This window comes from Malaclemys terrapin, chromosome 6 (genome assembly GCF_027887155.1).
Source record: "Malaclemys terrapin pileata isolate rMalTer1 chromosome 6, rMalTer1.hap1, whole genome shotgun sequence".
In the NCBI taxonomy this organism is placed as follows: Eukaryota; Metazoa; Chordata; order Testudines; family Emydidae; genus Malaclemys; species Malaclemys terrapin.
Window position 1 is genome coordinate 83517102 of NC_071510.1, and position 26046 is coordinate 83543147.

A 26046-nucleotide genomic window follows, 5' to 3' on the forward strand; every position below is an offset into this window, starting at 1 on the left:
GAGCTTGTGGAAGCCTCAACATTGGAGGTTTTCAAGAACAGGTTAGTGTACACACCATTTTCATAATCTGTATCTAAAAGTCATGTAAGATAACATTGGAAAACAAATAACCCATTGGGCATTAGTATGCCTGCATAATGTATACATGGGGTACGTACAAAGAGTTATGGATATGTGCTAGAATTGTGTTTGGCAAGCAATTCAGAAGCATAGTCTGCCTTAGACAAAGGATGTATTGTAGTTTGCCAGGCAAAGACTATGAAGGTACATTTACATAAAAGGTAAACAAAGCCATCAACCTAGCAAGTGCGGGAGGCAGCCTCTTGCAGGGGTCTTTACCTCAAATAATAAATAACTGAATCAACCAATTATGTATATTACTGTATCCTTTTATGAAAGATAATGTCACACTGGTTATTAATATTGTGAAATGCATGTATTAATGCTGTCTGAGGAAATAGGAATACTTACAGATAGTATGCTTCGAAGTCTGTAACCAAACAAAGGGAGAACCAGGTTTTTGATCCCAGACAATAGGGAAAGAAGCTATCTACCGGTCTTCAATATAAATGAAGAATTATGGAATCAAAACAATGGAAGCTCCATTTACATACAAATAACAGGGGGATGGGAAGTTCACAGTAATGGAAGAACAGCATGAGATCATCCATAATCCATATAAAAGCTCTTTAATCTCTGGTAAACTTTCTAGGCTTTTTATTTCATTCTGCAGGAGTTCCCTGACTTTCCCTGTTAGTGTATAATACCAAGTAGAACTAGTAGAAAAGGTATTTCATCTACTAAATGATACCTAATCATAGGAGACTTGGATGGTAATGTTAGAAAATAACATGAGCATTTTCATATCATTAAAATCAACTTATTGGTCATTGCTATGTTACTTAGTGTTGGTTTCTGAATGCTAACTGTTGCCAACCCTACCAGCTACTAAAAAACAGACAAACAATCTGTAAGGCATCAGGTAATGTTTTATTTCACAAGTTGTCAGGATCTTATTTATACACTGAGATATACAGAGATAATTTTCTGTCAGAACAACAGACATATTTCACATCAGTTATTAATCATCTGTAACAAGCTCATTTCCTTCCAAACTGAGGCAAAGGTGGTGGTACCTTGATGTCTTGACCTTTTTCCAGCTTCTTCTCACAGTCAATCAGATAATTGACCCCATCAACAACTATCTGGACAAGCTCCACCTTCAATAGGAAAAAATACCCAAATTATTTAGGTTACATTGTTATGTGTGGAGAGTCCTGCCAACAGAGCTAGCAGCTCCAAACAATGCGTATCTAAGTAGAGCCATGGCTCCCATTTGCCCATATGTCAGGATATCTGTGCTGGAGGAATGCTGCCTACACACTTCCCAGCATACTCGGACCATTACCCAGAAGGCATATTTTTCACAGTTTTAATGCCTCCATCCATCCACCTCTGCTAGGGTGCTGCACCTTCCCCCACTCCCCTGATGGAAAATTTCTATAGAATTCAATCGAAAATGATAGCCCATCTATAGACTTTTTGAACCAGCCTATAGATAGAATGTAATAAAGAACAGTAGCCCTTCTGTAGAATGCTAGAGGATGAAACAGAAAACCTATGGGAAGACTGTTATTCTCTATTACATATTACAGGTTTTCACTGGACCCTTAATACAGACTTGTTGGTTTCATCCCTATCAAGTTCTATAGGATTCTTTTGTGAGAGTCTTCACCTCTACTCAGCCTCACAAGAGAAAAATATTAAGCCCAAGATACACTTAAAAATAAAGGATAGAATGTAGATGTCACGGATTTGCAAATCCATTAGACTGTTCTTTCAGTATCATCAACTATTAATGTGAGCAAAATGACTGCTGGGCTGTTGTCTTGTGGGTGTAGTAATGAAACATCTTTCAAATTCAGAATGGAAAGGAGTGTTTCACACTTCCTCTTAGCAGCTGTCAGGATAGGACCAGACTACTTTACAGTCATCCTTTTATTCCATGATTTCAGAATGGAAAGCCCTTGCAGTTGTCAATGAGCTGTTCTGATGCTACCACAACAAGTGACCAACTGCTCTTGTGCAGAAAACAACTCCCATTGACTCTAACGGGAGTTTTGCCTTTATAGCAACTGTAATATCAAGCCCTTAATCCACATTTCTCTAGCAATAGGCCTGATTCTAAACTCATACTGGTTTTACAACAGGCATAACTCCATTGAATTCAGTGGAGTTACTCCTGAGTCACACTGGTGTAAGTGAGATCAGCATCAGACCCAGTGTCTTATCCCAAAAGCAGCAGCAGAAACTCCTATTCCATACAGTAAGCAACAGATGCGTTTGTATAATCTCTTTAAAAACTATTAAAGAATAATAATAATAATAATAAAAAAAGACAAGATGAAACTGAGAGAGGAGAGTTTTACCAAACCCTGTGGCATGATAGCACCAGCTCCCCTGGTGTTACGAACTTTAGAGTAGGTAGCAAACTATGTAACTGATTTTAAAAAAAATCTTCATGAACTGGTTCATTAGCAACCTTTAATAACTGGTTTGTTAAAACTGATTACCCAAGCTAAATCCCAATGTCTCTTTATTGGGACAATAATGGCTTTTGAAGGGATTTGTTTTTTACTATAAAGCATTTCAGTGGCTTAGCAGTTTGTTTTATTGTCTTTACAGACCAGCTGTGTAGGGAAATCAGAGGTCTGATTTTGCAGCTGTGAGGATGAAAAGAATTTTGTATTAAGTTTGCATTGACCAGTAACTGAAACAAACAAAACCCAAACAACTTTATGTTGTGCCATCGGGGACATAATTTAGTTCTGCAAACTGGTTTATTACATAATGAAATCTATTTTATTATGTACTGAAAAATATATATTCTATAATAAAACATTTCTGTCCTCTTGTGTGTGTTTGCCTTGTCTTATTTACATTGAAAGCTCTTCAGGGTAGAAATAGGTCTGAGCTATAGGCTTCATCTTTCAAATCCTTACTCACATGATTAGTCCTCACTCACACATAGCCTCATTGACCAGTTGAAATCTTCACATGAATAAGGGACTATAGGCTTAAATCATATGTTTTTAAAACTCTGTGTAAATGAACAATGCAATATAAATATTTGTATTAATAAGTTAGCAAAAACACACAAACATTTCAGAATGTTATATAGTTCATGATGACATGCCGTTTCTCAAACAACACAATGTATCATACAGTTTTTCTACCTCCTTACACATATATGTATAGCATCTTGTAATATGCTTTTCATTCTTGTATACTTAGACCTTGTATATTTTGATTGACTTAGGGGTCAGTGATGCAAGTCACTTACACATGTGAGTAACTTGACTTTGTGTGAATCCTAGCTGGTGTGAATGGTCATAGCTCCATTGAAGTAAATGGTTCCACTGAAGTTAATTGACTCCTGTGAGACTATGACCATTTGCACAAGCTGAAGATCTGCCTCATTGAGTTTAAAACTAGAAAAATCATATTACCTCTGATCGGCCCATGCGATCCAGGTTGGAGATATCGTACACATCTGCCACAGCTGCTGTGTCCACACCACCAGTGCCACGTTTCTGCAGCCTCAGATTCTCCAGAATCTTTGAAAACCTGGGATCCTAGCACAAAAGACATTTTGCCGGCTTTTTGGATATACTGGTATTATATTGTATTGACTCCTGGAAATACTGTTATCAGTTACTTCAATAGTTTCTCCAGAAAGACTTGCAGGGATGGATATTTTCCTATGCCTTAGGTATACGGGCTGCCTGAGTGGATGTTGGTTGAACAGATTCATTCACATAAATACAGTAATTTGATGGATAAAAATATGTACAATTTGTCACAGATTGTCCCTGAGACCTCATAGTTACACATAATATTAAGTGCATTAACACTGTGAATTATCCTTTTTTCATTTGTTCCCTTTGAGTTAGATGAAGAGCTGATTTACATCATAGCCCTTTTAATAGCTTACGTACCTTGCTGAGTTTTGGAAGTTTAACATGGACTCCTGCACGTAATCCTGTTCCCAGGTTGGAAGGACAGGTCAGAACATATCCTAAGCGTTCATTCCACATGAATTCCCAGCCCCGTTCTTTAATTAAGCGTTCAACCTGCAGGTAAAAAACAACAACAGCAAAAACTGCTGCATACAAATGTCTCATCTTATGACAATGTTGCTGACATCTGAAATACTTGCTGCCTTTCATGAATTTGAATATTAAACCCACAGTGCCAATTTCTGCCCTCAGTTATACCCACAAAAATCCACTCATGTCAATGGAATTGCATAGGTGTAAGTGAAGGTAGAATTTGGTCCATTAAGTATATAAAACACATAAAATTATGTGCAAATGAAACTACGATTAAGATATAAATCTTTGCATGTATCCAGCACCTTTCATCCAATATCCTCAGTGAACTTTATAAACATTCTCCTCTCACATACACGGTGTTGTCATCTCATGATTTTATTGCAAATCTTGTGATATTTGATATTTTTCTTAAAGCCTAAATTATGGAGTCAGGTAATTACACAAGAATCTCAGGTTTCATTTGAAATCAAAGTAAGTTTCTAGCTTTTGTGATTGTGGAGAAGAACTGTAAATCATGAACCCTAAAGGCTCAAACACCTGAGTGCAAATAAAAGGACCCCAAATTTATTCATGATTTTCAAGCCCTGACACTTGAATTTTGAATCCTTGAGTTTGACAGTACTGCTAACACTAGTGCAAATCACGAGTAACTCCACTGAATACAATGCCGTTTCAATGTAATTCTGATGTGAGAGGAGAATCAGGCCCATTGATTATTCAAGGCTCACCAAATCCCTGGAAGGTAACTAAGTATCCTTGTTTTGCAGATGAGTTAACTGACATACAGAGAGGTTAAAGGACTTCCCCAAGGTCACATAGGGAGTCTATAACAACACTAGGACTGCTGGTAAGAGACTAGTCTTTATTTCCTGGCTTCAATCATATGCCATGTGTCAGAGTTACAAAAAGTTCATGCCTGTGTCAAATGACAGGGGTTCATATCTGCTAACTCTAGGAGTTATAATTACAGAGTCAAATGTAGAGCTGGGAATAAAATCCAGGAGCCATGACTCCTAGTCCCTGGCTCTAAGCATTGCATTATCTCCTTGTACAACATGTACAGTGTCGTAAATGCCTCTGAGAAGAACATGGACCAGATACTGGGGACCGCACAGTTCTAGAGAAGAGGAGGGGCATAAAGGCATCTGTAAGTCACTTTTGTGTTGGCTTGATCCTCTATGTTTCAAGCCAGTCCTCAGTACATCAATTGGTAATAGCCCCCAAGTGGGAGTTGCACCATCTATGGATCAGCTGGAATGCAGCAGTGTTCTGGAACATCCTGTCCCCTTGGCCACATCCCTAGCATGTACTTTATACCCTTGCTGCAAGGGATAGGGTGGAATTCTGACCTGCTCAGTTAAGGCAGCTTTGATGGCCCTTTCTCACGGTCAGAGCAGCGCAATGGGCTACATCAGGGACCAGATGCATCCTACAGTCCTAGCTGGATTGCCTAGCTCAACTGGATGTAGGTTATGTTATAACCTTCACAGCATTTTAACATGGATTTTTTTCTTCATATTTATATGTTTTTGCTAAACTTGATATAAAAAGCCTACATAGATTAATCCCAAGCCCAGTGCCTAAGGTTGCAACTTTTGTATTTAAAAAGACTTTGCTGACCTAAAAATCACAGATTTTGGTGTGTAATTTTAAACCAACACATATCATCTTTCCTTATGTCAGAATTTTAAAGAATTTTAAAAATCCAATCTATTTTCTATTTTTGGCTGTTTGTTCTCCTTTATGCATTTCTCTCATCAAATGAATGAAATCCGTTTCATTTTTCTACCAATAAATTTCATTTTCAGGTTCTCAGTGCTACAGGTTGGGTGAAAAACACTGCAAGGCGGTGCATATTTGTTTATAAGTAACTATTGCCATTGAAATTAGAAAAAGAGAAAAATTTCAGTTGGTTTTAGATTTTGTAAAACTTCTGGGACTGTTAGGGTTTGATTGTCCCTACATTGTGGCTAACAATATGACAACACTGTGTCTTTACTTCCTTGGTACTGTTGCTTTTCAAGGGGGGTATAATTTGGATTGATTTTTTAAAATTTTGTTGCTAAAAATAGTGAAAGGGAATTCAGTATTAACTATATCAAAGAGTGGTGACACTACTCTAATTGCTAACAAACAGGAATAATAAAAATAAAAACTCAAACTGGCTGAGTTGTTACCTCTTTTAAACCATGGCAAAATCTTTCAAACACCCTTTTCATATTGCCACCTTTTTCCATGGAAATCACTCTGGTATGGTCTTCTTCATTAATCCAGATAAGAAATGTTTTGTCATGGTTATGCCTATTTGAGAGAAGAAAATGGTGTCTTTAAAGAATGGGATAAGCCTTCAGAAATAATTCTCATCATTCTCAGTTTAATATCAATTCCTTCCTTTCCTAGCTCGTAATCTTTCATGATTGTGCACAGGACAAGTGCTGCAAGATAATATCAGAGTGACGGGGCTTTTTCAATTTCATTCCCTTATCCACCGGTAACATAATCCTTCAGGTTCCTTAGGTCACAATGACAACAGCACGCTTTATTGATTACATTGGTGTTGTATTGATGCTGCACTAGAAAGTACACTTTATCTTCTAACAAGAACATATCAATAGGAACACAGCTAGGGGAGCTAGGAACTGGAGAAGCAGAGTTCTGCATCTTTAATCATTGAGGAAGTTATTTGCTGATTTTAGAGCTTTCTGAAGTGAGAAAATCTGATGTTTACATGCTACCTGGGGCCTGGCAACCTGACCCTATTTAACTGTATTCTCTTCTAAATCAAATCCTTGTTGCTTTTATATCACTTGGTAACACACGACTGGCACATAAATCAAATTATGCACTGAGAGGCGGCAGCTAAGTGTTGCTTCAAGACACTACATTAATCAAAGATGCTGACTTGCCTTTCAAGATAAAGTGCCTGGAGACAAGGTATCCACTTTTGCTTCAAATCGATAACTCATGGTCATGCTTTTAAAGTGACAAGTAGGAACTGGGATCACTGTTTGCTTGTCTCCACTTTCTCTGCCTTTGGATTAGTCTTCCTGAATAAGTTGAGACTTGTTCATACAAACAGTCTGAATAATACATCAGGAGAAAAGCACAGTAGGTCTAGGATTTAAAGCCCATAGAAGGACTGACTTTCAGCCTGGCTTTCGCTGGGCCTCCTTTTTTGTACTTGAAATTTGCTGATGCAAATAATTGCAGGTGCAAATGTGTCCTGCCAGTTATTTGTGGGTGGAATTAGACATACTTAAATATCCAAGCACCTGCTTTGCAGTCACCATCTGGCATTTAGGATGGGATTTTCAAAAGGGATCAGTGTTGGCCTAACTGAATTAAATCCCACTGAATTAAATGGAAGTTGTATCATTGACCATAAGGAGAGTAGTGAGACCAATGTTGAGTGCTTTTGAAAAGCCCACCCATAAGGTGAAATCCTGACCCCACTGAAGTCAATGAGAGTTTTGCCATTGACTTCAGTGGGGCCAGGATTTCATTCTGAGGCTAAATTGTCCTAACATATAACCCACAATTATTTGTATCTACAAATTGTGATGCAACAAGAGAGACCAAGTTTTAAAATTGCGGCTCATCGTGTCACTTTCCAGTTACAGCAAGTTATATTTCATATGCAATATAAATTATATTTCACATGCAAAATGTGCAAACACAGATCTGGTTTATTCAGGTGATGCATTGGGGCTACATGCATTATTTGCACATGTTCTGTTCAGTTCATAAAATCTATGCACCCATTTGTTATCCTTATAATTCTTCTAGTAAAACTTGTTTAAGAGTTTGTTCTGGGCACCAGGAGCCTAATCCAAAGCCCATTGAAATTGAAAACTTCTGTGGAATTCAGGTGGACTTTGGATGGGGTCTACATAAAGTTGGTTTGGCCATATTCACAATAAATGCTGGAGGTACTGTCAAGCATCATCTAATCTGTCCCACAATTTTTTCTTGACACAATTTACAAAAACGTTTGGAGTGGAGCAATATATGCAAAGGTTCTTCCACACAAAGATCTGCCTCACTAAAAGCGTATGAATTGTATCTTCCAACAAATTCCAAGAAATGATGGGTATTGGTGTATTCAGTAAGTAGCAAAATATATAATGATAAAAAATGGAAATGTAACACTCCTTCAGTTTATTCTGCATGTGTGAAGGAATTCTTAAGCACAGTTCTGATAGAAAAAATATTACATCAGCAACAAAGTGAGGGGAAAGACACAACGTTGATGTCACATACCTGTGATTTAAGATAGCTCATTCATGTTTTTTAGATTACATTTATAACTCGTCTTTTATGGTCATTTGCTGGCCCTTTTTTGTGCCAAATTTTTATTTATAAAAAAGAAAACAGAAACTAAAAGCCTAAAGCAATAGTCTTATTTATATCCCTTATGTTGTGGCTGATGATCATGACTGTTGCATTAATGGAAAGGTTTGCTTGTTGTATTGTTTATTTATTTCTATATTTCCTTGAACAATTAATAAAGAAAAATGTTAGCTTAAGTATGCAGTCAGTATCAGGGAATGGCAGCTGCAGTGTTAGGACAAGCAAGGAGAGACGTAATAAAATCACTTGCACATAATACAAACTTCCACACTTCAAATGCCATACCAGATTCCTCTGGCATCAGGCCAGTCACGTGCCATCCCAGCACATGTTAGCAAAGGGGACACTGGCTTATCAAAGAGGAAATGGTCCTGAAAGTCAAAATGTGAGAGAGAGAGAGAGAGAGAGAGAGAGAGAGAGAGAAGCAACTGAATTCAGGGAAGTAATGCTGTTCTGAACATTTAACACTGCAAAGAAAGTCACTGGTATAAAAATAAAGTTGCATAAAGCTGAAGTTCCTTGACTGCAGGTAGAAAGCATTTTACTCAGATGTGTTTCTGGAGACGGAGGGTTGGTGGCGACCAGTTCTCAGTGCTGCTAATTTTTGGCTAGGTGTGATAAAGGAGAGTTGTCCGGCTGTGCTAGCAGAAGGCCAGGAAACACTGGATGTGGTTTAATTAGGCCATGACATTATTCTTAAATGTCTGGGAGTACCTGGCAGATAAACGTGCCCAGTGCGGGTATTTTCATAATCATTTCAACATATATCCAGGGGCTTCTGCCAGCCCTCCCCTTTACCCATCCTGGTCCCCAGCCAACCTGCTGCTGGGACCTCGCCAAATGAGGGTTAAGGTGGGCTATAAAGGGGTGAGGGGTTGGCTCCTGGATGTACCAGTCATGGGAGTCCTGAAACTCCCCTGTTTTTGCTCCTTTAAAGAATACCTCTGTTAACTCCTTATCAGTCCCTTTTATCTGATCACTGTATTCCTTCCTTACAGAGTACCTGCCCCATGTTTACCTGATGTGTTGCGACATCATAGCTTAACTCCTGTTTCATGTTTGCCCAACTAAGCACCCCCAACCACATTTCGCCTTGGCCAATCTGGTAGGGAGGGAAAATTTCCTTCCCAACCCCCCAAGAAAGGAGCAATTAGCACAATGCCCATAGCGTATCCTGACAAAATCGACATTTCACCACTTCCATGGGTAGGAGGTTGGGTGCTGCTCCACCTGGTCCAGGTAAAAGAGGGCTTTTCCTGCACTAGAATGGACCTATATTTCCCCCCCTCTCTTCAAGTCCCCTGGTTGGGGGGGGGGGGCGGAGATGGGTCAGCATCTCCACACTGATCTAGTCTGCAGTAGAAAGTCACTCCTTGGCTGTCTAGGCCTTAAAAGAGCACACACCTTTTCCAAGAAGCCAGACAATGGCTCTTACTACTTAATATGAGGTCAGTCTCCTGGGAATGCAGGGTGGGTACCACCACAAAAAATAGAGAAGACATCCCACAGGCAGTTAAAATCATAGGACCACAAGGGTCATCTAGTGTAACCCCCTGCCAAGATGGAGAATTTGATGTGTCTAAACAATGATTTTGTTGGTGGTCTCAGAGTGCAGCTACCAACTCTCATTGATGGCCGCTCTGACAAAGCCGTCTCTCTGTCTCTGCCCTCCACAGCCCTTCACCGAGAGCCCGCCTTGGGGAACGTGGGTTAGGAACTTACCAGCTACCTGTGGAGTCCCAAGTTCCCCATGCCCCAGCTGGGTGGGAGCAGGGGAGTGCCCTGGCAACCAAACGTCGAGCCAGTTCTGGCACCATGCATAGTAGCCCCATGTGTCTCCAGAGGCACTGTCCAGAGCCCCCAAGGAGGCTATGCGGTTCAGGGCACCGATCACTGCTGGTGCCGCCAGAGCAAACACCAAGGTGGTGCATCTTGCTGCCCTTGATAACAGCTATTCAGGAGCAATGGCTGGGTGCTGCAAGGAGGTACAGATGCTTTGCCCACCCCCCCAATCTCCACCCATGTTTTGGTGGCTCCCATGGCCATAAAAAAATCTGCTGATGGCCGCATTTGAGAAATGAAGGTCTAAACCATCCAAGACACATGACTATCCAGCCTCCTTTTGAAAACCTGGAAGGAGCTTCCATAACCTCCCTAGGCAGTCTGTTCCATTGTCCTATGGTTTTTACAGTTAGGAAGTTTTTCCTGAGATTTAATCTCAATCTGCTATGATGGAATTTGAACCCATTGCCTCTTGTCCTGCCCTCGGTGGCAAGAGAGAACAATTTTCTCCATCTTTTTAATGGCAGCCTTTCAAGTATCTGAAGACTGCTGTCATGTCCTCTAAACATACCCAGTTCCTTCAGCCTTTGATCATCTTTGTCTCTCGCCTTTGGATCCTTCTCAGTTTCTCTAGAGCCTTTCTATACATTGGTGACCAAAATTGGATACAGTACTCCAGCTGAGGCCTGATCAGCACCGTGTTAATGTACATTACTGCAAACCATAATGTACAGAGAGTTTTCAGAGTAGGGGGCCTAATGATTGCAAAATGTCTAGTGCCAACCCTGCAAATAAGATATCTCGAGCGTATTGTTTTCGCAATTTCTTTTGAGTGGGCTATCATGCAAGAAATTAAAATAGTGTGTGGCTTGGTACCTTTTGGTACCACCAATTCATTCTTTTTCTCAAAGGGAGATTCTATTTCTGCTTGAACACCTGTAGCAGTAGGCAGCACAGTTTGTGATGTATCATGCCGAAAGACCTAATCTCATTCAACTGATTCTTCTCACTGACCTGTTTCTGCCCCCCGCCCCCAGCAAATAAGTATTTGATTTTTCACATTTGTGCTGGAAGGTTATGAACAAGGGGGTGTATTTATCTCTCATTGCCTCAATGACCATCGTGTCAATTTTTTTCATTTTAAATGACTTATCTAGGGTCTGATGCAGGGTGAGGAGGAAGGATGTCCAGTATAAATAAGATGATGTAAACAGGATAATAAGCTTTACTCTTTTCTCCATTTCGGATTTTAGGCCCCTGTACCTGTTGGACCCCCCGCTGGTGCTAGCATGGAGCCCCATTGAACTAAAAGTGAACCCAGGGGAAGGTGCAGGGTCCATCTGTTTATCTTACATTGCAGGAGCAAGGTCTTAGTATATTCATGGCCTTAGTACAGTCATTTCTTGATCATACACATTACATGAATGATGAAACTGCATTTCCATTAGACCAGAAGAACTCTACACTTCTGCTCCAGTTGTGTTTCCCCTTCTCTCTCCTAGTGCAACCTGTACCCAGTACCAGTTTCTCCTGTAGGTACCAGCAGACAGATGGAACGAGCATGAATCAGTTATGGATGAAATGCTTTTCTCTACCACCATTCCCTTCTATGCTTAAGTTAGCGGAAGAATTGATCCTTCCCCAGGGAGCTGCTGAACAGAAGAAATCAGTTTAGCTTGCAGCAAGGGAAATGTAGGTGGATACTAGCAAAAACTTTCTAACTATATACAGGGCCGGCTCTGGCTTTTTTGCCGCCAGAGCGCCGGGGGGGGGAGGGCGGCGAGCCCCGGCCGGGGCTCCGCTCTCCCCGGCGGCCAGAGCGCTGGGGGGAGGGCGGCGAGCCCTAGACGGGGCTCCGCTCTTCCCCGCGGCCAGAGCGCCGGGGGGAGGGCAGCGAGCCCGGCTGGGGCTCCACTCTCCCCAGCGGCCAGAGCACGGGGGGAGGGCGGCGAGCCCTGCCGGGGCTCCGCTCTCCCCGGCAGCTCGAGCACCGCGGGGAGGGCAGCGAGGCCAGTCGCAGCCCCGCTCTCGGAGCACCGCACCGCCCCCCTCCAGGTGCCGCCCCAAGCACATGCTTGGTGGGCTGGTGCCTGGAGCTGGCCCTGACTATATAGGTGAACAGTGGAACAGGTTACCTAGGGAGGTTGAATCCCTGTTATTGGAAGTTTTTAAGAATGGTTAGACAAACACCTCTCAGGGGATGGTCTAGGGATACTTAACCCTGCCACAGCACAGGGAGATAAACTAGATAACCTCTTGAGGTCCCTTCCAGCCCTATATATCTATGGTTCTATGAAATAAACTCTTAACGCAGTCTTTTGGTTTTGTGCTGATTTAACAGTTCCTTTGGATTGAATCTGAATGTGATACCAAGTAGCATCATTAATGATATTACAGTACTTTAACATAATTTTGGTTATTATTTTATGGACTAATGTTCTTTAAATACAGCTGATAGGATATAATCATTGTTTGGGGCTTGCAAAAATGCATATTTAAGGACTTCAAAATATTAGTGATTATCTTGTGGATTTTTAAGATAGTTTACCCAATACATTTTTATTGTCTGTTATGCCAGTAATGCACTTGCAAACCTTTATATCTCAAATCATCTGAATACAGCAATGTGTTGCTATGACAAAAATCTATGACCAAAATCTTTATGCTTCCTCCATACAAATCCTTAAATCACATGTTTTAGTGATTGCAGGTGGGGCTTATGTTGCCTGCATGGTGTTTGTTCCTATCACAGTTCAAGAAAACAGGACTGGTAGACATTTTGTAAATAAACAAATCACACTAAAAATACTGATTCTGTGTGACTGATTTCTGCCCCAAACTGGAAACTGACTCACAAGGTCCCAGATTTCAGCTACCAATTGACCAAGGTGGTGACTGTAGGCCTAGTTATATAATTTTAATTTGGTTCAAAAATTCACTTTTGGAATAAAACCCATGTGTGTAAAGTTTTAGCCCAAGCTAATATTTTAGCCAAAACAATTGGGATTTATAATAGAAATTCACACTGACCATTAACTACAGGAATACAATTATAATTAAGTATCTTCATTACATAAGCAGGAAAGTATGCATGAGAGAGAAAGACAGGATTAATCACATTTATTTTTATATGATATATATTAATGAAAATCTTCTAAGTCTCCAGACTGGAGTCTGTACTTACATCAATAAGCTGCTGTTGATCCTTCTCAGACATATTGGTCAGGCTATAATACTTCCCAGCAAGGTCTCCTTTCAGCCCAGCCAAAGCAGTGACCACAACATTTTCTACTTCTCTTCTCTCTGCCCTGGAGCAGGCAGGGGGAAGACTGAGACCCCGGATACTGCGACCAGTACGTACACGTGATGATAGGACATAGCGCTCATCAAACTGACCTTGGGTAATCTAATGAAAGAAATGGGGGGAGGGATAGCTCAGTGGTTTGAGCATTGGCCTGCTAAACCCAGGCTTATGAGTTCAATCCTCAGGGGGGCCATTTAGAGATCTCAGGCAATAATAATAATAATAATAATAATAATAATAATTGGGGATTGGTCCTGCTTTGACCAGGGGGTTGGATTAGATGACCTTCTGAGGTCCCTTCCAACACTGATATGCTAGGATTCTGTGAAAATCTACACATTGTGTCCCATTTTACATATAGTAATTTTAAAATTTGCCTTTCTACGTAAAGAATGTCCTTTTATATGTTCTCTGCAGCCAAATGATTACAACTAATCTTGGGTACTCAGAAATGCAACAGACAGGTGCATCAGGGTGTCAGGTTCTAGCACTATGCATGGAGATCCCGAGTGATTTTGCTGATTCACTGTGGCAAATAGATCAGGTGGGCCCTCTTAACTCCAACCCAGACATATCACATTGTTTCAATAGCTCCCTGAAAGACAGAGAACTAGGGACATGGGCAGAAGTTGCTTAGAAACAGCCACACCCAAGATGATGCTTATATTTGTTGTTAATTAAGACAACAATAAAGGAAATCCCAAGGAAGTGGGTAAATTGAGATCATATATAGTGTGCGCGCGCGCTCTGGGCTCCATCCTGCAAAGTGCACAGTACCTCTGATCCTGTTCCAGCAAAATACTTAAGTACATGCTTAACTTAAGTAAGAATAGTCCCATAGTGCTTTGCTAGATTGGGGTCAAACAGGGGCAGCTCCAGACACCAACACACCAAGCGCATGCCTGGGGCGGCAAGCCGCAGGGGGCGGCCTTCCGGTCGCTGTGAGGGCGGCAGTCAGGATGCCTTCAACGGCATGCCTGCGGGAGGTCCGCCAGTCCCACGGCTTCGGCGCAGGCACGCCGCCGAAGCCTGCCTCACTGCCGTGCTTGGGGTGGCAAAATACATAGAGCCGCCCCTGGGGTCAAAGTGGCAGTCAGACACTACAGTGGTAAGTGTAGTATGAAAACCTATATAGAACCAAATAGAGGTGCTCAGCACCATGCAGCCTTCTGTTAGGAACAGGGGGGAATGCTACCTGCTTACATGTGTTCTCAGGGTGGCACTGAACACTGTATGCACAGAGAAAAATGGAAGAGGTCCCAAAATGATTGGTGGAACAGCAGAAAAACCAGCAGAGTTCAGCTCAACAGGTCTCTTTGCAAATGATGAAGGAGTAATAACAGCAGCATCAGGAAACAGTTCCAGGAAGACATTTAAAGTCACCTCTGCCCATGCCCAAAGTGTGTGTGGCAGGAAGAGGTACACATACCAGCTCCTGACCAAAATCCTCAAAACTGACTCCTATTTACCAAAGCACATAAAACTACTTCCCATGACTCTTTGGGTGCCAAAAGCCATAATTGTCCCCTACCCAGCCACCATACCTCCAGTTCTAAAATTCGTTTACTCTGGCCAGTACTAAAAATCTTTAGCACATTGAAATTTTAAAAGTTGGGATCAGCCTAAAAATAAATTGGATTTAAGATTTAAATAAATAATAGAAGGGATACTGTTCTGCCTGGACATTAAGGAAAGGGAGGATCACATAATTTAAATCTAATGTACCACCTAGGACACGGGGCCTTGCATAAGAGGTACAGGGGACAGAATCAGACACCACTTAACCTAGTCTCGTTCTTTTCTATATGTGCCACGTTGTATATATAAAGTTGCTTGGGAAGGGGAATAAAGCATTGATAAGTTCAGCCATTGTGACATCACAGTTCTGTTATCCCTCAGCTTATTTTCTTTGGAGATTGGAACATTTTTTGAACTATGAAATACAATATAATGTCATGATAGGAAGCTGAAGGATTAAGGATTCAAAATTTGATCCTACCTTGGATGCATCCAGGTCGGTGTGATGCTTCATTACATATGGATCATAGCCATTGTGTCTCACTTTAATAACTGGGTCAAAAATCTCAGCAAATACCTGTGGAGTTAAAGATGTATTAATCCAGCATTGAGTATTTTTAACACCATTTTCCTTACCTCTTGTAATCATAGTTACACAGCGTGGATCTCTGTCCCATTGCAGTGGCTGGACTACAGAGAGGTTGAGTCTGCTACAGCTGGTGTGCTGACAAGAAAGGGTCTTTTAGCTCAGCCAGGAGATGCTCATGCTTTGTGATCCACAGTCCCCAGTCATGCTGATCCTTCTAGGGATGTGTGTTACACTCTCATATAACATCTCATAATTGTATACTTATGTTTCTTCTTGATTCTAATTGCTCTGATAGCCAGCTTGAGGTTTTGGAGCAAAAGAGCTCTCCAGAGATCATCAGAGGATACATGGGGCCTGATTCTCCTTTCCATTAAACTAGAATAAATCAGAACTCTCCTGAAGTCAGCAGAATTCTGCTAGTCTAAAACTGGTGGAATCAGGCTCTCACTTATTATTATTTGTTTGTATTTCAATAGCACCTAGTAGTTCCAGTGAAGACTGGAGTCTGAAACAACATAGTATATCTGTGTAAGAGATAATCCCTGCTTCAAAAGAGTTTACAATTTAAATAAAGTCAGACAAAGGGTGCATGGTGAAACTGAGGCACAGAGTGATTTTCACAGCAGGTCTGTGGCAGAGCCAGGAATAGAACCCAGGTGTCCTGAGACCCAGTCCAATCCAGGGCCCTATCCATTAGACTCCAATATCCTCTCTTACTTGTAGTTCTTTGATAGAACATTCACCTTATATCAAAGCAGTAGGTGAATGAAATCAGCAGTTTAACGGGGGAGAGAGAGGGGAAGGACTTGGGTGGGGGCTAGTATAGGAATGTTGGGAAAAGAGGAGAGAAATAATGGTCAATAGACTTGGCTCCCACCTTCCCCCGAGAATTCTAAGGCTGATAAAACCTGAGCATAGAGATCTAAGGTGGTTAACTTTAGCTGCAATTATTTTCTCCTGCCCCGCCCCACCTCCTCTGAGTAGAGAATTAGAGTTCTGTTGTATTTTTTAGTCTGGCTGGCTGGAATGAAGTGATTTTTGTATAACGTTCGGTCTGATGTGTATGCATCCTGATGACTGAGCACTGAAGACGATATGTACACTTTCCACAGAGGAGGCTCAGTCACAGCTCCTAAGCCCAACGAAACAGAGTCAGCTGCATCATAACCCCATCCTTAGCAGCCCAGTATTTGGGATGTTGGCTGTTACTATTAAGAGAACGAATAATACAAATTCCAGCATAATATAGGCAGGGACCCATTGACTGTAGTGTTAACTATCTGGAAAGGTGCTATAACAATCAGCCAGTTTTTTCCAAGTCTCAGGCTTCTTATTTCAGAATTAAAATAGCTTAATCCTATGTTTCTATCTTTGGTATTTGTCGTGCCTCTAAAGCCCTAGTGTCTATCTGCCAAGCATCCCACATATTTCAGAAGAAAATTTCCTCTCACTTCTACCATGTTTGTTTTTTTTTACAGTATAATTTCTACATCATTTCAGTTTGGTGACATATTTCCACAGTCTTGCCACAAACTGAATTTAACAGCAGGAGGGAGTGTAGCTATTGCAAGCAAATAAAATATTGTTCCTGTGAGCCCACACTTCATTACCCTTGATAACATTATAGATGGCTCTTTTAATGATGTTTCCTGTTCATTGTACCTCCTGTTGAGAAAACACCAGTATTACCCATATGGTTTGTGGTTTATACACACTCTGGTGTGCGATTTACCTTAAAAGTGAACTTCTCATGAAAGATCTGTGCTGTCCTAACAAGTTCTCGTGAAGTATAACGTACAAACTAAACATTACAGTGTAATAAAAATGTTTCACCTCATAAGACTCTTCATCACCAGCAACCATGCCCACAGTTTTAATGAAAGGATGGCCAGGATTGTCAACGCCAGTTTGGATACACTGGTCCAGGGTATACCCATTTGGAGTCATCTTATCCCTTAGTTTAGCATATATTGCTGGTGAGAGACATTCAGCCATGCAGTTGTTATGTTTGCGGAGATCAGGATAGTCTGCACTGAGGGGTGAAAAAGACAAATGCATTTAATATGGTAACAAACAGTAATTCTTGGTTCTTTTTGCCAGGTTACGAACACATCAGAAGGAGAGGGGACAGAAAGAGTTCTTGGTCTGCTTGTTTCCCTCTCTTAAACTAAAGTTGTGTCATTCTACCACGCATTGATGGATATTATTCTCTGCAGTAGATCAGGAAGCTTGAGGTAAATAGCAGAGAGTTTAAAAGCACGCCTGGTGCTTGGTACATGCATGGCATTAAAATTTAGAAAGAAAACAAAAGCATACAAGCTCTTATCAACACCCCCCCACAGTCTGCACTGGCTGCCAGTTACATTAGCAGTACATAAAGATATTTACAATGGAAGTGGGAAGCACTAGCACAGATAGGAGGAACATGAACAATGTTCAGAATTCATTTGGTTGTGCTTTTGATAAAACTTGAGGTACAAATAAAGTTAGTGGACCAGATCCCCAGCTAGTGTAAATCAGTGTCACTCTGTGGACATCTGTGGAGCTATTCTGATTTATACCTGCAGAAAATCGAACCCTATTATAATAGTTCTGTGTTGTTTTAATTATCTTATTATTTAAAGAAAGCTGTATAGTATTATAATCCATCAGTAAAGAAATCTTCAGCTTGTAGCATGTGAAGTGACAGGGCTGTAACCAGGGCAGGGTGAGCTGGGCAGCTGCCCAGGGCACAAAGCCAGGGAAATGGGGTGGAAAAATGAAGTGGAAAAAAAGGTAGTGGGTGCAAATATGCTTACTCACCCTGGATGCAAAAATGCCCTAGGTACGACTCTGTGAAGATGTTGCTAAGTCCTTTGATAAAGCATTGGTAATGCTTTTAAAGGGGTCAGATTGTGATATCTTTACCCTGGTTTAGTAGCACCTGGCTCTAACAGGAATCTCAGCAACCTCAGTGGGCCTATTTGTGGAATATGGTACTATTCACTATGAATAAGGGGATCAGAAACTGGCCCATATTGTCATTTTTCAAAAATAGGGCCAAAGTCAAGCTAGTACAAGTCCAGTGAAGTCAACTTAGTCCTATCAGGGCTGTATTTAGCTTCTATGCTCGGTCAATCAGTTTATAGCTGCTGTGGGAATAATTTCAGGCAGAGCAGTTGTGTCTCTTCCATGTATTTACCATGGCCAACACCTTATCATTTGTACATAAAAATATAAAAAACTTCCCTTCAGTAGAGTCTACACTGATAGTTGGCTCCTAGGAATTAGATGACTGGTAAGTTAATGAGAACCATCCTGAACCTTTGCCTGAAATGTGAACCAAAACTGAACTTTATTTGAGGTTTGACAATCTTTGTGTGTGTGGTTTTGCTTTTTTAAATTTTCATCCATGTCTGCACTTCCTGGTTTTGAAGGCTATTGTTCATGCTATTTTGAATCTATCTAAAACCAGGGTTACTAGTGAGAGATCCTGTTCTCAGATTTTGAACTTACAAGGATCTTCCCATCCTCAGGTCCTCCTTTCCCACATGCATAGGTGCCACATTTGGGACATGATGACTTATGCAGCTGCTCTGCAGTTTGTTGGGGGACAATTCCTTCTCTCTTAGTCCCCCAGTGAGCTTCAGCAGCTACTTGGGCTGGGTGCTCAGTGGAAGGTTTAACCCAAATGACTTACCTTGGAGGAAAGAGTTTTCGTCTTTCATGAGATCCTGCTCTCACATTCTGATGATTCAATAGGTATCCAGTGGTTAAGGCCCCTGTGCTAACTGTTGCAAAGAGCACAGCAGTTCTGTGGCCAGCCAGGAGACGAGAAAATGTGCTAGTCATTCTTCTTCTATGTTAAGGCTTCTAGAAGGCAAAATAACTCTATATGAAACCATACTTGATGGCTATTTGAACTTAAAGTTCAAATATGCCGAACATGCCAAATAAACACTCACTCTCACAACTGGAACTCACAGTAATTCAATAAAAAAGACAAATTATTAATTATTATTATTATTTATGTGTATTGCAGTAGTGCCTAGAGGAAGGATTGGTAGCATTCAGTCTCTTTCTGTACATAAACCTTTGATAGACTTGAAAAATCATTGGATCTGTTCAGTGCAATATCGAACACAACATTCTAAACCCAACCCTCTCTCATATGCATATTAACTGTTTTGAGGCTTTTAGGGTGAAAATTCAATTCTTTAGCTTGCTTCATAGCAGTAATATAGTTACATGGAGATATCTGTTCATGACACATGGGAAGGTTATAATGTTAAAGTTAGACATAGCAGACAAAACATTGCAAATAGTGTGTAATTGAAAATGAGATTGAAATATCAAGGAGGTTTAGATTCTGTTTGAAATATTATTAAATATTATCATCATTTATGTAACACTAAATGAATGGAGCTTTATAGTCTCTTGTGATGGATAAATGATATACAATATAAGACAGGCATTGCCTGTAACCAGTACCTTAGTGACACACCAAAAACAGGTGCCTGTATTTTGGGGAAAAGAATGTTAAAGCCTTACCCTGCAATCCCTTACTCAGATAAATATTCCCACAGAAATCAATGGGACTACTCAGGGAAATGACAATTACCCAAATAAGTACTGTAAGGGCCTGCACACTGGGTCAGTAATGCTGATTTCAAAACACAACAGGCTGCCAGAAGCAACTGAGTTAAAATCACTTCTCCCAAAATCATTTACAACTAGTCAGAAAAGTTTTTTTGACAAGGACAGACATTGATCTGATAAAATCCACAAACATTCTTCATGGTTTTATTTAAACACTGCCAAATAAATCTCCCAAATCTCCTGACTGGATCCTTGACCCCATTAGGGCTGCTTTGCACTGCACTGGTGGTATAAAGCAACCTTAAACCTGACTTAACTGCCCAGTTGGTGAGGCTACATCTACACTACGGGGGGGGGGGGGAGGGGTTGATTTAAGATACGCAAATTCAGCTACGCGAATAGCGTAGCTGAATTCGACGTATCACAGCCAACTTACCCCGCTGTAGGGACGGCGGCAAAAATCGACCTCTGCGGCTTCCCGTTGACGGCACTTACTCCCACCTCCGCTGGTGGAGTAAGAGCGTCGATTCGGGGATCGATTGTCACGTCCCGACGGGACGCGATAAATCGATCCCCGAGAGGTCGATTTCTACCCGCCGATTCAGGCGGGTAGTGTAGACCCAGCCTAAGTCTCTTGAGGTTGTTCTAACTGAAACAGGGATCAAAGGAAATCATAGATCACCTAAATCTCCCTATCCCCACATGTACTAAGCCAAGCACAGCTGAGCCAGATCTAAGGACTGGGGCTTCTGTCATTACTTTTAGTGATAGCTGCACAGGAAACTTTTGATAGACTTCAATCCACCATACGTTCATGAGAAGTGAAAGTATAGAAATATATAGAAAATAACTCCACATGATAGCCATATTCTCTGCAAAGACCATGGGCTATAAATGCCTAGCACACTTAGGTGCACTGTATGAATAATTATATAAATCTGAAGTAACCAGTGAGCTGTGATCTGATAAGTCTTTTATCCTATAAAGGATACAACTGGGAATTTTTCTCACCCTCACCTCTCTCTCATTTGATTTCCAAACAGTTATTTACAGAGATTATTTATTCATGGAGGTACATGGGGAATTGCAAGAAATAAAGCAGACTTGTAAGTGATGCTTAAATTTCTCTTATCCTGTGATTTTGAGAGTTACCTTGAGTTTTGTAAAAATAGTCCTGTGGATAAAGTAGGATAAAATGAATCCCAATTACTTAAATGGCTCACAGATCACATTCTTCATAGCAACCTCCTTAAGACACCTCAGAAGGTTTCTGTATTTACACAACAAATTCTCACTTCTGCATAAGGATATTTTTAAACAGGCCAGTAAAAATTGTGCTTCTTCTCCACCTGATATCCTCATTAAAACACACAGCTTCAAGAAAAGGAGCCTGATTCTCATTTTCATTTTCACTGATCTGACAGCATAAAGGAGCCTTAAAGTGAGTGCGAGTGTAAGTTGTGCCCACTTCGAGGTCCCTGGGCACTGCAGGAGTGGTCTGGCATAGCTTCGGTGTAAATGAGAATCAGGCCCAAGAGGGTTTAATTAATCTCAAAATATTTTTAGGAGCTCACACAGAGTCTATTATTACCAGTTTTGTCTCAAAGTGCTCACAGCTGTACAGCTACAGTACCAGAGTGCTGGCAATCTACAAGGCAGATAGAGAACATGGCATGTGCTAGGGGACTCAGAAGGGGGAAAACAACTTGAATAATATTTTTGAATGGATTTGATTTGTTTTGTTGTGATTGTGAACCTCAGAGAAGGTTGGAGAGTGAAATCCAGGCCTAGCAAAACTCCCACCGACTTACATGAGGACAGGATTTCACCCCAAGAGTTTAGGTGGATGGGGGTCTGACAAATCTGGCTTGGAAGGGTGTTCCATAGCTATAGAGCAGGTTGTAAGAAAACATGAAGTTAGGAGTGGAAGGACAATAATTGCTCATAAATCTTCCCAGTGTGCAATCCTTCAGTTGCCCTTTTCAGTGTTCTCTAGGATATATTTCTTCTGTTTAATCATTCCTTAATCCTTTTTTATTTCAGGGATTTAAAGAGGTTAGCAAGACACCTCAGAACATTTCATATCTGTTCAGGGAAAACAATGCTTTCATTTCTGAGCACCACCCTGAAGCCCTGGGGTTAATCAGATCATGGTCAAGTATCTCACTTCCCTTTCCATTCATGTCTAATGATGATTGTGAATTTGTATGTTTGCCATTTCATTGGGTTTGAATTATTTTGGTAGATTTCCATGCCTTTGTGTTTTGTTTGAGTTTGCATGATTCTTGCATATTTCTTTACAGGTTTGAAGGCAGATTTGTCTTATGTCCTGTGTCTAGTTCAAATAGTTTGATATCAACTTTCCAATATTCTATACTGATGCACATTAGGCAGTACCAAAGGGCATTTTAAAACTAATAAAAGTCTTAGCTGTCTCCTCTACTTCCTGAGTACACATATGATATAAAATAGGGTTTTGTCACTTAGAAGGAGAGAAACTCTGATATATCGATTGAAAGAAGATTCAATATTTTCTTCGTTGCTCAATGGTAAAAATTTGTCCAAAAGCAGAGTACTGGGAAAAGACCGCATTTAAAGAGCATCATTTTGACATGATCAGCCATAAGGAATTGATTCTGATGATCTTCAATTACCCTGAAACTGTGCCATAGAAAATGTTACAGAATGCACATTATTTAAACTATTAAAAATATATATTGATTAAGAAAATGCCCATGTGTCAGAACTTTCCTTGTTGGCTTGATCCCTCAACTGTTACTCACATGAGTAATTTTTCCAATGGTCCCACTAAAGTCAAAGAGTTAATTTGCATGAGTATGCTTTGCAGGACCGGTCCTTAATACATGTCGGAAGGAAAAAAAAATCTTGTCATTGGTGGAGTGTTTTATAATAAATTATAAACAAATATGCAGTTTATGATACAATGGGATTTTTCTGACTCCTTTCTGTCATCATCATTCCGCATGTGGCCCTATGCCTTAGTTACAGCACACCATCCAGACTCTGCATTGAATATGGAAATATTAATTTCCTCGTGGGCTTTTCTGTGGAACTCATGATTGTTGTATCTAAATAACTCACAAGCAATGAATTAATTTTCATAACAGCCTTGTGAGTGAGGGCACTATTAATATTCCCATTTTACAGATATTGTCAGTGTCTCTTCTCTTCACTGGTGAGCAGACAGATGGCTCACATCCAGAGCCCTGTCCTAGAAACAAAGCCCACTGAACTCAATGGGAGTATTTCTGCTGATTCCAAGTGGTATTGAATCAGGCATTTAAAGCACACTGAAGTCATCTCCTAACCTGGGGACTGAGAGTTGTCACTTCGCCAAGGGACAAATACATTCGGTGCATTTGATCAGACTGGAGGATTGATGTGCCTTGTATGTGTAGAGAATAGAAGGAGACAATAATATAATTTTAGTCCTTCAAGAATAACCAGGGTATTGTCTGTGCTGGCTACAGGATATTCCGCCAGTAACAGGTAATGGTAATGACATTAGGCAGGCCATCATATTTAGCTATCTCATATGATTTCTGCTGGCAAGGATGCACTATGTTGATAGCTGTTTTCACATTCCATCAATTCCTTATATTAATAGGATGTGACACAGAAGTCCTATGCTTTGTTCCAGCAGCAATTGATTGACTGTATATTTTTTCACCTTGAAGCCCTTTCCACAGATGTAGCATGCACAACAAATAATAACACCACTCCATTAAGAAGGTCACTATTCGCAGTACTATGACATTACTAACATGTTGTGGTTTATATCTGCAAACCAATCACAATGTGTTCTATAGCTGAACTGCTCGGTAATAATGACCATATGTAATTACATTTAACATGTGTGTGAGAGAGTGGAAAATACCAGACACCCGCCACTGTACATTTAACTTCAAGAAAGGGAACTACACAAAAATAAGGAAGCTAGTTAAATGGAAATTAAAAGGAACTGTCAGAAGAGTGAAATGCCTGCAAGCTGCATGGAAACTGTCTAAAAACACCATAATAGAGGCTCAAACTAAAAGTATCCACCAAATTAAAAAAAAATAGTAAGAGGATAAAAAAATACTACTATGGCTAAACAACAGATTAAACAAGGCAGTTAGAGACAGAAAGGCATCCTGTAAAAATTGGAAGTCAAATCCTAGTGAGAAAAATAGAAAGGAGCATAAACTCTGGCATGTCAAGTGTAAAAGTATATTAGGCAGACCAAAAAAGAATTTAAAGATTAAGTAGCAAAAGACACAAAAACTAACAGCAATTTTTTAAAAGTACATCAGAAGCAGGAAGCCTGCCAAACAATCACTGGGGCCACTGGATTATCAAGGTGCTAAAGGAGCACTCATGGCAGAAAGACCATTGCAGAGAAGCTAAATGAATTCTTTGTATTGGGCTTTACTACTGATAATGCAAGGGAGATTCCCACACTGCACCATTCTTTTTGGGTGACAGATCTGAGGAACTATCCCAGACTGAGGTGTCAATAGAGGAAGTTTGGAACAAACTGATAAATTAAAGAGTAATAAGTCACTAGGACCAGATGGTATTTACCCAAGAGTTCTGAAGAAACTCAGATATGAAATTGCAGAACTACTAACTGTGGTATGTAACCTATTGTTTAAATCAGCTTCTGTACCACATGATTGGATGATAGCTAATGTGACACCACTTTTTTTAAAAAGGCTCCAGAGGTGATCCTGGCAATTACAGGATAAGTTAAACTTACCTAACTTCAGTATGAGGCAAATTGATTGAAAACTATAGTAAAGAAGAGAATTATCAGACACATAGATGAACATGATTTGTTGGAGAAGACGACTGTTGTAAAGGGAAATTGTGCCTCACCAGTCTATTAGAATTCTTTAAGGGTGTCAAGAAACATGTAGATAGGGTGATCCAGTGGATATAGAGCACTTGGACTTTCAGAAAGCCTTTGACAAGGTTTCTCACCAAAGGCTCTTAAACAAAATAAGCAATCATGGTTATGAATCAGTAACTGGTTTAAAGACAGAAACAAAGGGTAGAAATAAATGGTCAGTTTTCAGAATGGAGAGGGGTAAATAGTGATGACCCCTAGGGGTCTATACTGGGACCAGTGCTGTGCAACATATTTATAAATGATCTATAAAAAGGGGTGTACAGTGAGGTGGCAAAGTTTACAGATAACTACCTTGAGTAATTTGGTATCAAGTCCAAAGCAGACTACAAAGAGTTACAAATAGGGTGACCAGATAGCAAGTGTGAAAAATCGGGACGGGGTGGGGGGTAATAGGAGCCCATATAAAAAAAGCTCCAAATATCAGGACTGTCCCTATAAAATCAGGACATCTGGTCACCCTAGTTACAAAGGACTCTCACAAAACTGGGTGACTGGGCAACAAAATGGCAGATGAAATTAAACGTTGATTAATTAAATGCAAAGTAATGCATATTGGAAAACATAATCCTAACTGTACATACAAAATGATGGGTTCTGAATTAGCTGTTATTACTCAAGTAAGAGCTCTTGAAGTCATTGCAGATAGTTCTCTGAAAACATCCACGCAATGTGCAATGGCAGTCAATAAAGCTAACAGAACGTTATAAACCATTAGGAAAGGGATAGATAATAAGCCAGAAAATATCATAATGCCACTATATAAAGGTACAGTGAAGGGGAACAAAAATGATTAATGGTATGGAACAGCTTCCATATGAGGAGAGATTAAAAAGACTGGGACTATTCAGTCTGGAAAAGAGACAACTAAAGGGTGGGGGATATGATAGAAGACTGTAAC

General features: G+C 40.4%; 1 protein-coding gene across 2 annotated transcripts in view; it reads right to left on the bottom strand.

Annotated features, from left to right (window-relative positions):
• Window positions 1–971: 971 nt before the first annotated feature.
• Window positions 972–26046, bottom strand: part of CKMT2 (creatine kinase, mitochondrial 2) — a 36764-nt gene continuing 11689 nt past the window's right edge. For both annotated transcript variants that reach the window (XM_054033070.1, XM_054033071.1), the window contains exons 2-10: window positions 19338–19510; window positions 17492–17690; window positions 15551–15646; window positions 13432–13653; window positions 8751–8836; window positions 6293–6416; window positions 3999–4133; window positions 3510–3635; window positions 972–1220 (exon numbers count right to left, since the gene is read on the bottom strand). In XM_054033070.1, the coding sequence (XP_053889045.1) occupies window positions 1101–1220; window positions 3510–3635; window positions 3999–4133; window positions 6293–6416; window positions 8751–8836; window positions 13432–13653; window positions 15551–15646; window positions 17492–17690; window positions 19338–19489 (1260 nt within the window). In that variant the 5' untranslated portion in view covers window positions 19490–19510 and the 3' untranslated portion in view covers window positions 972–1100. The remainder of the gene's footprint in view (window positions 1221–3509; window positions 3636–3998; window positions 4134–6292; window positions 6417–8750; window positions 8837–13431; window positions 13654–15550; window positions 15647–17491; window positions 17691–19337; window positions 19511–26046) is intronic.